Below are 15,046 nucleotides of genomic sequence, written 5' to 3'. Positions count from 1 at the left end.
CAATAGTCAGGTGATCAGATCACATCCGAGTTGCCATGAACCTCATTATGAAAGCGAGGTTAAGTGCAAAGCTTTTCATATGAAAATTAGTCTTGTTCGTATATGAATGGAAATAATTTTCATAGTAAAAACTTTGCAGTTAGCCTCGCTTACATAATGAGGCCCTTAAAAACACGTGAAACAAGTAAGAAATGAACGACAGGGAGTATACCTCTAGAGTTTTTCCGTTCTGGCCAGCGCCCAGGTTTTTCCAAAGATGGATCGTGTTCACGCGAAAATGGTCGTCTGTGGTCGTCGTTGGAAAATCGATTCCTTATAAAAGAAAATGATTTTTTAATATTTTTAAAACATGAAAGTGAATATATGAAAATTCATATATTTGAACTGTGGATGAAAGAATGAATAAGTGAATGACAATCGCAGCTTTGTGCGCAACTTAAGTAGTTGCGAAAGGAAAACCTGAAAAAAAATTAAGGCTTAAACGGGATTCGAACCCATGACCTCTGCGATGTCGGTGCAGTGCTCTACCAACTGAGCTTTCAAGCCAACTGGGAGCTGGTCATATTGTGAGTTCGTAATATACCCGTTAAGGATGAATAAATGAATGTAAATATATGAAACTGAAACATATTTTGAGCTGTGGATGAAAGATCAAACAGACGAAAGATCCTTGCAGTTAGTATGCAACTTTTAACGCCTGAAAAAAAATTCGGGCTTGAACGGGATTCGAACCATGACCTCTGCGATGCCGGTGCAGTGCTCTATCAAATGAGCTATCAAGTGAAGCCAACTGGGAGCTGGTCATATTGTGAGTTCGTAATGTACCCATAGAGGTAATGAGATGAAAATGAAATATAAGAAATTCATACTTTTAAGCTGCGGTTGAAATAATGAGTAAGTAACTAATTAGCTCATTAATATCTGTGATGGTCATTCACTTATTCATTCTTTCTTCTGCAGTTCATGATCAGCTCACAGTGTGGCTTGATAGCTCAGTTGGTAGAATACTGCGCCGGTATCGCGCGACAAGCAAAGCAACGACATCGCCACAGAACAAAACTGAAGTTAGATGAGGAAAAATAATCACTCTGTACGTGCGTTTAAAATTTTGGTACATTTCTTTGCCGTGACCTCTGCAGAACACCAACGTGAAATGACCAAATTCTAGGTTTTTGTAGAATGTAAGCACACGAGATGAATTTTTCATTCTCTTTTTTAACTTGAACGCCACTACTCTAACAGTTTAGCTCCAGTGTAGTTCGCCATTTTTGTACAAGTTGAACAAGTTGAAATAATCCTGATTTAACACAAATAAAATAAAGGTATGTTTTTAAGTGACGTTTTCGTTGGTGTTACCGTCGTCGCTTCTAAAAAGTACCCTAACGTAAAGACATGACGCCAGGATATCTTCCCGTTATAAACATGCGCAAATGAAAGTTTACCGCTGGTCATGATAAAATCCAAGAATCCGTTGTTATCAAAATCCACGAACGCTGCTCCCCAACCCCATCCACCATTTGTTACTCCAGCCTAGCAAACAAACAAATAAACAATTTAACAAACAAAAAAGATAATTAACCATTAAAAACGAAGTAAAGCAGCATAGCAAGGAGTACATGTAAATATAATGGTCGACAATTGGTTCAACTAAGAATCTGCGTGATGGAGAAAAAGAAATCTTGTTACTGGTTTATCATAGCCAAACTGCCATTGTTTTTGCAGATTTGCAAATAAGGTAACTTTGAGAATGTGTTCTGTCAACTCCTTTATATTGACGCTATGACGACTCTCAAAAGTCGTGGAAACACTGCTCCCCTTTCCCCTGGTTCAATGTTGGTTGAGCAAATTGGCCACCGTGTCGTCACCGCTTCCAATTTGCTTTTAAACAACATTGCTTGGGAGGGAGAGGGACGGAGACGCTTTGAAAAAACAGTGTTTTAACATTTTGTCGCCAATTGTAGCTTCAGAACGTTCCTCTAATTATTCGCAGGGACACTAAGATCTCTTGTGACCTCTTCCAGTTACTTCTTCTTTGTTTGTCAACCAGCACTCTTAGAAGTTCACATAGCCCCGAATAGGAACAGCTAGCAACCCACTTTGAACGACTCTGCTCAGTCTCATGATCACACATGTTGGCACTGACGGTAGTCACGGCTAGCCCACTGGTCCGCTACGTCATCGAAACTTCTATGTCCGTTCGCTCCAGATTTTTAAGGCAACTATTTAACAATTATCCTGCGAAATCGAGCAGAATATAATTTCGCCAGATACTTAGCAACGAGGCCGTAGGCCGAGTTGGTTAAAATCTGGGGATATTTCAAAAGGTTGAGCAGGATAATTGTTTTATTATTCAACACATTAACAACAAAGCACAGTTTTATTGCAGAAAATCTTGAGAGGATCTTCAGTTTTCCATTTTTCTCTCCGACACACGAAATTACGTATATCGCGGGATATCTGTAGACTATGGACAACGAACATTCAGTGCACCATGACCGTATTTGGGCAGCGTTGAATAATAATTCTACGTGACCACAGAGCCACACAAAGGTCTAGCGATGGTTGACGGATCAGTTTAATGAAATATTGAGATGTAGGTTAAAAAAATGAGGCTAATAATTTAAATTTGTTACCTGTTCGGTGGCATCTTCAAACTGCCTTCCGCCCAGGTTGCGGAATAACACGTTTCCTTTATTGTCAAACGTGCACCCAGACACGGAACACTCGGTTCTGTTGTGCCAAATGGCGCTTGAAAACCAGTCCAGATTACCGTCGTTATCCCAGTCCCCAATTGTATGGCCCATGGCGTCCTAAAACGAGTTAAAATTAACCGTCCTCGTCATAATCATCATCACCATCATCATCATTATCATTATCATTATTGCCATTGGTACCACCATCATTCCACGGAGTTGTTGTTTATTGGCTTGAAACGTTTCTTTAGTTAATATGAACCACGTCGACAGTTTCAGGGTTTGATTATCCTAAAAGTTGAATTTTTTTAAAGCCCAGGTCTAACCTCCAATGACCCGTTCCGGAGTTCAAATGAAGACGGGGGAGGAATTTTGAAAGTTCATTTAATCCGAAATTAAGGTCCGTCACAAGAACGATCACATCAAAGTTAGTCAGTTTACCAAGTTGGAGGTTCTGTCGTTAGATTGCAACCATCTAGAAGGCTTTAAAAATTGGAAAAATTTGAGACTTTGTATGGATTTGGGTGACGCCATTTTGCCGACCTTTGACAATTCATAGACTGGTAACTATGCGATAAAACATAACCAAGCTTGGTAAACTTATTAACTTTATTGTGATCTTTCTGACGATGGGGTTCATTTCTTCATATGATGCAATTTGAACAATGTGTAAGCCAGGGCCCAGTCCCTTTATGAACTTCGGAACGGGTAATTTAAAAAAGGCTTACTTGCTTGGCGTCAAGGCCACAAGATTGCGTGCACTCAGTGAAGTTGTTACGCTGGGAGTTCCAGAACATTTTACTGCTGCCATAATCTGCAGTAACCAACAACTCTTGCCAGCCGTCATTGTCAAAATCCTGAAACAAAAATGTCATCATTGTAAAAAAAAAACTAGTGTACATCTCATTATCTGTTGAAAAACAGAAACAAAATTTAAATGCTTCCCAAAATCAGCACCCTGTTATTCAACCTTTAGTTGATATTTTCTCCTACCCAGAATACCAACGTACCGTGAATGATGAGCCAAACGAGTAAGTCCCGAGATTAAGCGGAGAACCACGAAAGGAATCATCCATATTCACTCCAGCTTTTGAGGTTACATCTTCAAAATATCTGAGGAATAACACAATTATATATACGTTACCATCCAGCTAATGCTTTTTATTAAAAACTTGATCATTGTATAATGCAATTCCAGCGATTTGGTTGGCATAGCAACCATGGTATAAGAGCCATTATACTATGTCCGAGAAATAGCGACCATTAAAATGTCCTCTGGTTGTTCGTACAAAGCGAAATTAGAAATGTCTAGTAATATTTCTCGATTGTTTTTAATAAAAACAGTTATTATACTCACGCATGTTGGATGTGAGATGATTATAGCCAACTTGGCTCTACGCGCCTCGTTTCAAGTCTATCATCTTATATCCAACGCGTGCTCGTAGATTAATTGTTAAATATAACATGGTTCAGTACAGGGTGATGGTGAGACTCCCTTGTTTTTTGTACCCCAAATTTATTTTAGCGTCCTTCTTTGTAAGGTTATTCAGCTCCTCGTTGTACTAGATTTCGTTGCCTTTAGTCGTTGTCAAAAAACTAAAAAGAAATCAACAAAAAGTCACTGTTTGTTTATCAAACCTACCCAGGTGCTTGGTGGCCTATGTTCCGAAGAAGCCTCGAGGCTGACGGCTGAAATGAGATTATCACAATCAATCGAAATCAAAATAAGAACTAAAATAAATTAACTTTACTAGTGATTAGCTGATTCTTGCGAGGAGGTACATCATTCGCTCACTGAGCAGATAACACATTGTTGTTGAAGCCCGCAAGGCTGCCCTTACACAGAAAGCCGGGTAAAACCAGGTCTCCTTTGGGTGCCCACGTTTTATCGGAACTAACCGGCGAATTACAAAGAAATTAGTTCGTTAACAACTGGAAAGGACTGTTATATATAAACTGACAAGTTAGTCCTGTCCGACCATTTAACGTTTTGTCAGTTCTGAAAAACAGTAAGCGCGTTTTTATCTTTCATTGCCACAAACCAAACTCCCCTTTCTTCTCAGTTTTTAACCAGGCCAACAAAGAAAGCAGAGACAATAACATTTTCAATCAGGCCAAACTTGCTTTTCCAGCTGGCTCTTTAAATGAATTTGTAGAATGCCTCTCCACAAAAACTATACCAATCCAGTAAGCCTGGAAAAGCCAGACTCACCTTGTTCCAGGCTAACATTTTCTCGGCCCAAACCTGGTCTTCTTGCCTTTTAACCAGGCTTATTACCTATGAAAGTCACGCTCACTAGACTATTTATTTTGATTTTGTCAGCTCGAAAGGCCGTCACGTCTAGTAACACGAACTTAAGGCTATATAATGCTAAGGGTAGCTAGTGTACCAGAGCGAAGTGTCAAGGTATATTTATCGTCTCTAAGACTTATAAGGTATGTGTGTCTCCATTGGTGTTACAAAAGCATTTCTGTTATAATCTCTAAAAGCTTATCTTCCGGCTTTGCTGCCTCAATAAACTTTACCTTAACTTGATGGGAAGTCAAATCACAAAGTGTTCGAAGGGAAACAAACCAGCGCTAACCCGAGGTTTAAAGTAAACCAGTGCTTCTTTGATTTTTTGCCTTCTTGATGATATTTCTAATTTGAAATTACAGTTTAATGAAGTCAAAAAGTGAGCGGGGGAAAGTAGTTACAGGTCACTGAAAACATTTCAGTGACATTTACACGACCCAACTTTAAAAAAAAAGGCTTAAAAAGTTGATGCCAACCCTGAAAAACAGGGGTTTGGCGACGAAAAGGAGCAATAGAAATAGCGCGTAACGTTCAAAAACGCCATTACCTTTCCCAAAGTCTGCGGAAGCCATTCTGTCACGTAAATGTCAGCAAATCCATCATGGTCAAAATCACCAGCATTTGGCGTCATTCCAGAAATTTTTCTTTTGTCACTCGTCTGCAATGAACAGTTTCTCTTCATTGCCTCTTCCCTAAAGTGTCCTCCGTAGTTGATATACAGGTAGTGTCTTGTATCACCCACTGTTGTCACGAAAAGATCCAGGTCTCCGTCCTGATCAATGTCAACCCAGACAGCACCATTGGCGAGGGAACTGGGTCCAATATTGGTGTCTTTGGTGACGTCAGTGAAAGTCCCATCTCCTGAAAGGTATGAGGAAGTGAATAGACGACTCAGATGTCACTGGAGGCGTTAACATCAGCTACACACTACAACATTGAAATGGTCTGTAAGGAAGCACTAGGGTGTTTTGTTTATTTGTTTCGTTGTTTATTTATTTATTTATTTATTTATTTATTTATTTTGTCACGAGACATTTGGCAGTAAAAGTAGATTTCACTCAGTTTAGGAAATATCGGAGCCTTTGCAACCGTCAAGTAAAACACATGGGTGTTAAACACCCGCTGTTCTTTCGAATAAGAAATGAGCTTCAGTTTGTAAAGGAGCGAAAAGTAATTTTAATCTTTAGAATTTCCTCCATTTGTTAAGCTTACGCAAGTGAATTTGAGTTGTCAAAATACTAGCTATTGGCTACGGGTCTTATATGATAAATGTTCTTCAGTAAAAGCTCCTGAGTTCTGCTCTGTAAGAGAATGATTCAAGATCTGCAATAAACGCTATGTTCCTGTGAAGAAGATTTGGGCCACTTGTAAAAAAAAATCTCAGAAGGTAGCAGGGCACCTCTCGCTCAGCCACAGAGCCAAATTCCCCAAAAGCCCTTGTTACAATTTATTTTTGTTAAGCTTTGCGATAAAAACAAAAGAACTAAATAGCTTAGAGGAGTGTCGAATATTATTATCCACCGTACGGTAAAAGATGGGGGCTGTACATTTTACCACAATACCTTGCGAACCTAATACAGCCAAAAAGCACATAGAAAGTAATAGTTTCTGCGAAATTCGCCCTAATACTAACAACATCATGCATGCAGCTCTGAAGTTTTTGGAACTTTCCTGTGCGTTTTTATGGGCGTTTTGGGGGTTTTTCGTACGTAAAGAATTATGGGTAAATGTACCAGTCGCCATCTTTATCGGTACGGTGGATTCCAGTGCGCATGCTCACCATTATTTCTGTACAATACACTGTTGCCGTGAAACACGGTGAAGTAAATATCCTCCATGCCGTCTCCATCGTAATCTCCCACCGCTGCCCCGCCAGTGATGTGCTCCGGGATGCAGTACTCGCCAGGAATCTGCGTCTTGCGGGAAGAGTTATAAAGCGGTACCACAACATCGAACACACAATGAGGTCTGACAGCCATAGAGGGCCGGTGAACATGGTGGAATCCAGCTTGCTGTATGGAATGAAATTAACCAGTTGAGCCTACAATGCTGAACGTCAAAACAGGCCATTTCCGAGTTGCTTTGAACCTCATTATGAAAGCGATGCTTCATGCAAAATTTTTATTTTGAAAATTAGTTTTACAAATGAATAGCTTGGCACTTAGCTTCGCTTTCGTAATGAGGTTTAAAGCAACTCAGAAATGTCCTATTATCTTGGCAAACTTTAGTCCTAGTCACAAAAAGATCATTGGGGCCATCGTACCCCACCCACCCCCACCCCCTTCTCCTCCACGTCACCCCACTTCCGTTCAACTTTAATGTTTATTTTTGTCCTTAAGTGCAACAATATTTCAACATTTATCATGGGGTGGGGTGGGGAAGCTTAGAAAAGTTAAGAATGAATTCCTCCTTTTATTGATCTCTTCCCAAAGACTTTTGATCAGCAATGTAGTTTCAACCCTTTGGGCTATCATGTTCCATCAAACTTCTGAAGAACCAACTGAAAACAGCTGGACAGGTGTTTCTGTTTAGAACGCAGCTGGTTTGAGCCTTTCACAGAAAAACTACCCCAGCCGCTTCTGGGCCCAGTTGCTCGAAGCATGGTTAGCGCTAACCCGGGTTAAATACCATGACAACCTATAGGTTTTAACACCTGTTAACCAACGGTTAGCGCTAACCATGCTTCGAGCAACTCAGCCCTGAAGAGGAATTCTCAACAACTCACTCCTGATTTCAAAAGCTGAACTTACTGGGACTGACTTTCACCGGCTTTCTCTTAATGTATCAATTATTTCTGTTTCATAATAAATTCGGCCACTATTTTACTTCTATGTTTCTGTAAAGAAACCATAATTTAGCCCTTCAGCTGCAATAGGTTTTTCTTAATAAACTATCTGTCTCTTAAAGCTAGGTCAGCTGGGGCAGGTCCGGTTGAGAGTAATTTGCATACAACTCGTCGTGGGATTTTTGCTTTTCCTCTATTGTAAAAGCTTTCAAAAATATGGCGACAAACAACTTCTGGATTTACTAAGGAATGTTTGTAAATAAGAAATTCAGCTATCTTTCCGAAGATGAACGCGATTCAAACAGATGAAAACTGTTTGCTAAACTCTCCGACGGTATTTGAAAAAGATGACACAGTTGGGCCAAGAATTTCAAAGTGCTTCTCATTAACGCACGAATGCGCCTCGGGTGACATAGTCCCTTTAACAGCAAATTAAGTTTTCCGACTCTTACTATAACAGCTGAAGAAAGTTATAACAATTATATTAGAGATAAGAAAAACACATTAAATGTTCGTGTAACAAGCATGGAACGAAGAGTCCCCTTGGGGAAGTCTAGCCTATGACCTGCCGTACACTGGTCGCCTGCCCTGCCACTGAGCTAATAAGAAACTCGTGGCGAGCTACGTCATTCACTAGACTCAAATATGACAAGACAAGCTGCTAAAAAAGTTTTACCAGACATTTGTCAAAAAAATTATTTAATAACTTGAAGCGTCCGCAGCATTTGACGAATAATTCTATTCTGAATCATAAACAGCTTTCAAGAGTTAGTCCGTCACTTTGCATTTCTTACACCTTACAAAACCTAACTTCAAATGACAAAGCAGTTTACACTAATCCACTTGATCGCATGCCTTCACGCAACTGTGCTTAGGTTTCACATGCTTTTTGGAACAAGCGATCAGGTCCTTCGAAATTAAATCTACCCAGGCCCTTGTAAACAGCCTTTTATCTGTACCAAATAATTTTACACCAAGTACTTTCTTAATTTCGAAATGTAAAGGTCGAACCCATTTACCGATCGACGTTGTGTTCTTTGGCCTTTCTGTTTCCTTGAGGAGCTCTTCTAAACGCATGTTTCAAGTTGTCTTTAACATAGATTAAACTAAAATCATAATCAACCCTGGACAACCCACGTCCTCAAAACCCGGCAAAAAACACCACACACTTCTCTGAACTATGTGCGCCTTTTAAGGGCGCCAACGGTTTGTTTCTGTCGTTATTATTATTATTATTATTATTATTATTATTATTATTATTATTATTATTATTATTATTATTATTATTATTATTATTATTAGACTTTCGAAACCCTAACCCCTTTTATTTTCGGAGGGGTAAATATGTCATTGAAATTGAAAATTAAGGCCAGCAAGCATTTTCGGAAGTCAACAGCAGTTTGTAAATTCGGGGGAATAAAATTCCATTTCCTAAAATGTTCGTCAATTTAAATTTCAGCTAAAGAACCCGAGAATCCGAACAGATCAAAATGTGTTACTTTTTCGAAAAGGGCAGAAAATGATATGGGAATGCAAGATACAATATTTTTAAGTATTTTGCTCTCCGCCATGTTCTCAGCCGTTGTATGCTCTTGATCCTCGTCATGTACATTAGACACAAGCGTCAGACGGGAGGCAAACCTACGTAGTTTCCTGTAAACTGACCAAACCCAACTGGAATTCAAGATATTTATCGAGTGGTTTGAAAAGGATCGAAAGCGTATATGAAAAGAATTTCTTTGAAAGACCGCGAACTCTTGCTGAAATCTCTTTTGAACCAGTTGTCAGTTAACACTGTTTTTAATGACATGAGTGATTAACTTCCTTGAGCGACTTGTCTCCTCAAAATCCCTTTTGAATCAGTTCAGTCTTAGCCAAATACTGCAGTTAAATCCTCGCTACCAGCGACTATCTTTATTCAGTCTCTTAAATTCTCTCAAAAGTGGCCATTTCCTTCCTAAATTTACCAATAACGGGTCGCTAATGTGATCCGAGAGATTCATCCATACACTTTGAGACCATAGAAAATATGTGAAAAGGTTTGAAACTGCTTTAATAAGCGCTTAAAGCAAACGTTTTGTAAAAGTACGAAAGACGTTTCGACCTAAGAGCTTAGATCTTCATCGCGGCAACGTTGTGTTGGAGTGAAAAATTAAAGCGTAACAATGTCCAATTTTAACAGTCCAAAATTATGCAAATGTTATACGCGTAGGAGGAAACAGAAACGAAAACTTTGGGATTCTATTACTCGTGAACTAACGTCACTTAATCCGACATAATGACGATGAGAAAAGACAGACTTGATTGTAAAACAAATTCTCTTAACATTTACTGTAAGAAAAACAGAAAGAACAGTGAGGAGAAATTGTATGTTGATATCGGGGCTTTAAAGGCTAAAATCAACTGTACCTGATGTACTTCTTCAAACTTAAAACTCTGTCCTGCTTGGTCTGCAAACTTGTTTTCGCGTGTCATTTTCTCCTCTATGCATGTTTCGAAAGGTAAGTTATAGGCCAAGTCATTCAGGAGTAATTCAAGCCTGTCCAAACTGGCTTCCGTCTTCCAGTGTCTCTCCGTTACCGAATCATAGTGTTCTTTTAGGGCATGCCCACCACTGCGAACTTCGTAGATGTCTGGGATAGCGATTAAGACTGGTGGTGTTGCGCTTGAACGAATGAAGACGAGACACAAAATGGCAAAGATGGCGAATGTTTCCATCACTAGTCCAGCGTCATCGGTTGCTTCGTCACGGAAGTGGATCTGCGAATTTCGAAATAACATGTAACGTCAGCTTTATATTACTTATCGTACAAACCTTCGCCTGGTAAAATCCTTATACAACCCAAGAAGTACGGTTATTGGCGGTGCTGTTCAAAAGCATTCGCTTGAATATGTATAGCGAATGATTTCATCCACTTACTCAAAAATAGTAATCGCTTTGTAGGTTTGTAAACAGTGGCACGGGAAATTAATGCATTTGCATTTGCATTTATATAACCACTGACCACACACGACACTATCAGAGTTAAAACATAGAATCGCGTTGTATCAACACATAACAAGTAATATTGAATGGAAGGAATGCTTTAAAGGTGTCACTTGATTGGCAGTACTTGGACCTTCGCCCATATACTCGCAAGTCCCAACAATATTCACCTGAATATTGCATGCATTCTTCGACAATGACTTAGTTATAGACGATTGTATTCTGTCAACAAGAAGTGTATCGCCTACCTGAATTTGTAAGATTGCGTGAGAATAGTTTGTGATCTAAGCTTCTTAAGTGAATTCGCCTGGAGCTTACTTAGATGAAACGTGAAATTTCCTTTTCCATACGATTGTTTTGACTCCCAGCCTCCTTATAATTTATGCAGACGGTATATTTGTTTAGCTGTTGCCGAGTGTATCACGCCAGTTTCTAGATTACGTGGTTTATCGTCTGGCGGAGGAACGTTTTTCTCAGTAGCTGTGAAAGATATACATCATCGACTTGCACAAATTTGAAAACCTTGGTTACTTCAGGTCTGTCAGACCCGAGGTAGGTCGACACACATTCTGTCTGTTTCGATCGAGTGACAGTCAAAATTGTAACCGTGACAACAAACACGTGCGTTATGTGACCATAATGCATATTCACAGTAATCAGATTCTGTTATTTTAACAGCATTAGTATACTATAAATAATCTGCAACTGAAAACCACCAAAGTCACTTAAAATTCGAATGCATGAAATTCCGCGGTGTTTCTTTTGAGTTTGAAAAAGCTACTCAATTTTTGATTTGCCAGAACTGACAGCCGAGAGCAATTTAATGTTGTTAATTTCAGCGTTCTTGGTTTCCTATGATGATTCCTATGGTTAGTACAGTTATGGGTGCCCAACAGTTCTTTTCGATAGAACATCTGTTACGGCAGGCCCCGCAAAATCGGATTACCTCAAACTTTCGCAAGAATGGGGAAATCAATTCCTTCTATTTTCGAGGGGCAATGCACGTAAATATAAGTAAGTATAAAGAAGAATGTGAAACAAGGCTGGCTAGAAATTTTGGGGAGAGTAAATTTGGACGATGGGATTCTGGGAACAAGGACATAATTGGAAGGACAAAATTTCTCCAAGAATGCAAACAGACTAAACGGTGTTGGCCTACATAAATATCCCTTTGAAAGGGCCGAAACTGATCCTGGAAAACTGATACGCACATTTAAAGTTTTCTTGTTCGGGTAACTGCACATAGGCCATGTATTTGGTATTGAATAAAAAACTTTAACGAATTGAACTGCGGCATTTGAGTAACTACTGTACCAGTCTGGCAGAACATTCCTGCCTACCTGTCCGAAGCCATAGAACGAGTGCAAAAAAGGGCGCTTAACCCCGAGGCAGAGTAATATGCTCATGCCTTACAGTTAGGTAAACTAGATAGGTTAGATGATAGAAGAGTACACTTGTGCTACAAAAATATGGCGAAAATGAAGTCTTCCAGCCATCCTCTGCACCACCTGCTTCCCAGCCCAATCCTGGATGCGCCTAATTATTACACCAAGTTAAGTTAAAACAACTCACCGCCTCGGCGGAATTAAGATATGGGAGGCAAAATTTAACCTAGGGAGGAGGTCACAAGACAGTGATGAAGGCAAAGAGAAACGTCGCCGAAGGGAAGGAGGGAGGGTAAAAATATTCTACCAGCCAAAGCAGAGCGCGTAACTTACTTGGCAAAAGAGGAAAAATGAAACAGAATGATTGACCCATATAGCCAAAAGGGATCCCTAGAGAGCCATCTGGTAATAAACTTTTAACAGAGGGTGTTTTAAACAGATAAAGAATTCCACGCAGCTGATGTCGTCAGTATTTAGCAGTGAGAAATAGATAAATAAGTTCATCCCGAAGAGTGTAATCTTATATTTAAGAAGTTGTGAATTAGAGAACAGGACAATTTCATTATGATCTTATGTGACTACAGCTAGCAGGATCCCTCAGTTTTGTCTCTCTCGTGATGATAGGCCATTTCCGAGTTGCTTTGAGTCTCATTATGAAAGCGAGGCTTAGTGCAAAGCGTTTCATATGAAAATTAGTTTTGTTTGCATATGAATGAAAACTGATTTTCATAATAAAAACCATGCACTAAGCCTCGCCAATTTACTTTCTCACTTGATCAACGTTTTCGGTCTAAACAGCTTTAATACGTGGCCTTTTGATGTAATTAAACAAAAGAAGTATAAACTGAGAAATAGAATTGTCCTTGATCTTTCTAGCTAGTGAGGCACAAAAAGGAAGAAAATAGCGGAATTTAGTAAGCTAAAACTCACCTAGCCTTTCGCTTTTGCTTTCGCAAAGTTTGCATACGTTCATAAAGTTTCCATGTAATTTATTAAGCCTGCTGGCGTGCATTTTATAATTTTTTTTTTTTTTTAAGTTTGCGTGAATTTTATTAAGTTTGTAACTTTAAATAGTTTTGGCCAATTTTTTTTAAATATTTCTTGCGTTTTAGAAAGTTTGCATGCAATTTTTTAAGTATGTATTTTCCTCGCGAAGCGAGGGCCGAAGGCGAGGTTAATAAATTTGTCGGGCCGAGCCGGCCCGAGCGGAGCTAAGCCGCGCGAATTCGAGCGAAAAATATATTTATATATGTCTATATATGTTTATATCTTTGACGGTGTCCGCACAATGACGTCAGACTGTCTGGCGTTCTCTGGAGCAAAATTTGCATACATGGAAAAAAATATGCGTGCATGATCAAATTTCAACTGCAATGTTCATCAATATTCACTGGACACAGAACTATCTCTCCAGAATCTTTTCCCTTTCTTTTAAAAATCTTTTTTGTGAAAGAGTGCATTAAAGAAATTACACGTTTTGTGGCCGCGGTCAATAATTTTCCGTGGGAAAATAAATTCATCGAACACGACAGCGCTGCACGCCCGTTGTACATTACGTCGCGTCAGAAATAGATTTTCAACCGCAAACTAGCCCGTGGAACTACGAAAACACCATGCTCATCAAAAAAAAATTCTTATGCGCCTCTTAATCTCCTCGTTTGATGCTACAATACGAGTAAAGAGGGCTTTCCACCCAGCCCCCGCTTCGCGAGGTTTTGCGAGTCACGTATTTCTAGTTATTTTGCTAAGTTTTGCGTGAATTTTATTCAGTTTGGACTTGTTTTGTATTAACATGTAAGTATTTTGTCCATACCGGCCACGGATTTTCTGGGTAGGATATTAATGATAGAACCTAGAAATTTCATGACTTCTTTTGGTGCGAGTTTATTTTCACTGGTCTAATTTTCGCCTCTCGATAAAAAAAATCCGCAAAATTTGCGAAATTTCATGCCACACGGTGTCTTAGAACGTACTCCAAGACTCAGTTTTCGGGTGCATTAGATTGACCTTATCATATTCAAGCTAAATAAAAGCTAATTATTTAATTTTTTATTTAATTCATATTTTTGTTCTTGTCGTTGTTGTTTTATTTCACGATTTTGCTCTCAGACTCTAAACACAGAACCATAATTTTACTTACTTTTAACCTCTAGAACCGACAAAAAAGGAATGAAAAAATAAAAAGAAAAAGCTTTGTTTTTGCAATGTTAGCTTCGCGTCTGGTCGACGATTGCCACGCAAAAACAAAGCTTTTTATTCCCCCGAGACTCAACATGGCCACCAAGGGTCTATTAGTCTACAAAAATGAATGTTCTTGAAGAAATATTACGTCTGTTGATATCTGTTACATACCAACAGCACAGTGTTAACGCATAAATTTAAAACTCCATGTTGAAGCGAAAATTTTTCAAATCAAGCATGACAGACGTTACGCGGTAAAAGATCAAACGCAAGTTGGCATTCCAAAAACTCATTCTTTGGGTTTCCCATAGTTCCTATTGGTCGAAAATTTTGAAACGCTTGTGCAATGTTCACTTATCTCCAAAACTTGTTTCTTTTGCTACACGGAAGATTTCGTCGAGCCACAAAGAAATCAAGGGAGGATTTCAGCCGCCATTTCTTGCCTAAAATTTGTATACGATGAGTGTACTTGTGCCAGGTTGGAAACAGTGAAATCAAAACCAAGCAAAGTACCGTAACAATTATACTAAATCTTCAATCAATCAGACTACCGCGGTCGCTGTTGGGTGAAAGAAGACAACGATTAAACAAGAACTCGTCATGGCCTCATCTCAGTGACAAAATATTTTCATTGCAACATTCATCTCACTCAGATATCGCGACAAGCAGAAATAGACTCAAAGTCAAGCTTTGACCGAGAAGAGGGCTTACCAAACTGGA

At 39.2% G+C, this 15,046-nt stretch overlaps 1 protein-coding gene and 1 non-coding gene across 3 annotated transcripts in view; both read right to left on the bottom strand.

Annotated features, from left to right (window-relative positions):
• The window catches only part of LOC146482355 (uncharacterized), a 45,809-nt gene extending 34,610 nt beyond the window's left edge, over positions 1-11,199 (bottom strand). Inside the window, exons 1-10 of one of the 2 annotated variants that reach the window (XM_085107209.1) lie at positions 11,009-11,199; positions 10,184-10,534; positions 6,770-7,001; positions 5,537-5,850; positions 4,336-4,382; positions 3,704-3,806; positions 3,422-3,550; positions 2,634-2,810; positions 1,443-1,530; positions 212-312 (exon numbers count right to left, since the gene is read on the bottom strand). In XM_085107209.1, the coding sequence (XP_084963335.1) occupies positions 212-312; positions 1,443-1,530; positions 2,634-2,810; positions 3,422-3,550; positions 3,704-3,806; positions 4,336-4,382; positions 5,537-5,850; positions 6,770-7,001; positions 10,184-10,492 (1,500 nt within the window). In that variant the 5' untranslated portion in view covers positions 10,493-10,534; positions 11,009-11,199. Of the gene's footprint in view, positions 1-211; positions 313-1,442; positions 1,531-2,633; positions 2,811-3,421; positions 3,551-3,703; positions 3,807-4,335; positions 4,383-5,536; positions 5,851-6,769; positions 7,002-10,183; positions 10,535-10,694; positions 10,859-11,008 lie in introns of those variants that run through there. The other variant, XM_085107210.1, reaches the window with a different exon arrangement.
• On the bottom strand, positions 474-546 carry Trnav-gac (transfer RNA valine (anticodon GAC)). The gene has a single exon. It is a non-coding gene; the product is annotated as a tRNA-Val (tRNA).
• Positions 11,200-15,046: the final 3,847 nt, after the last annotated feature.

The sequence above is a fragment of the Pavona decussata genome, unplaced genomic scaffold (genome assembly GCF_977016875.1).
Source record: "Pavona decussata unplaced genomic scaffold, jaPavDecu1.1 SCAFFOLD_46, whole genome shotgun sequence".
Lineage (NCBI taxonomy): Eukaryota > Metazoa > Cnidaria > Anthozoa > Scleractinia > Agariciidae > Pavona > Pavona decussata.
The sequence above is the reverse complement of the archived record's forward strand: the minus strand, read 5'-3'. Positions and strand labels throughout refer to the sequence as shown.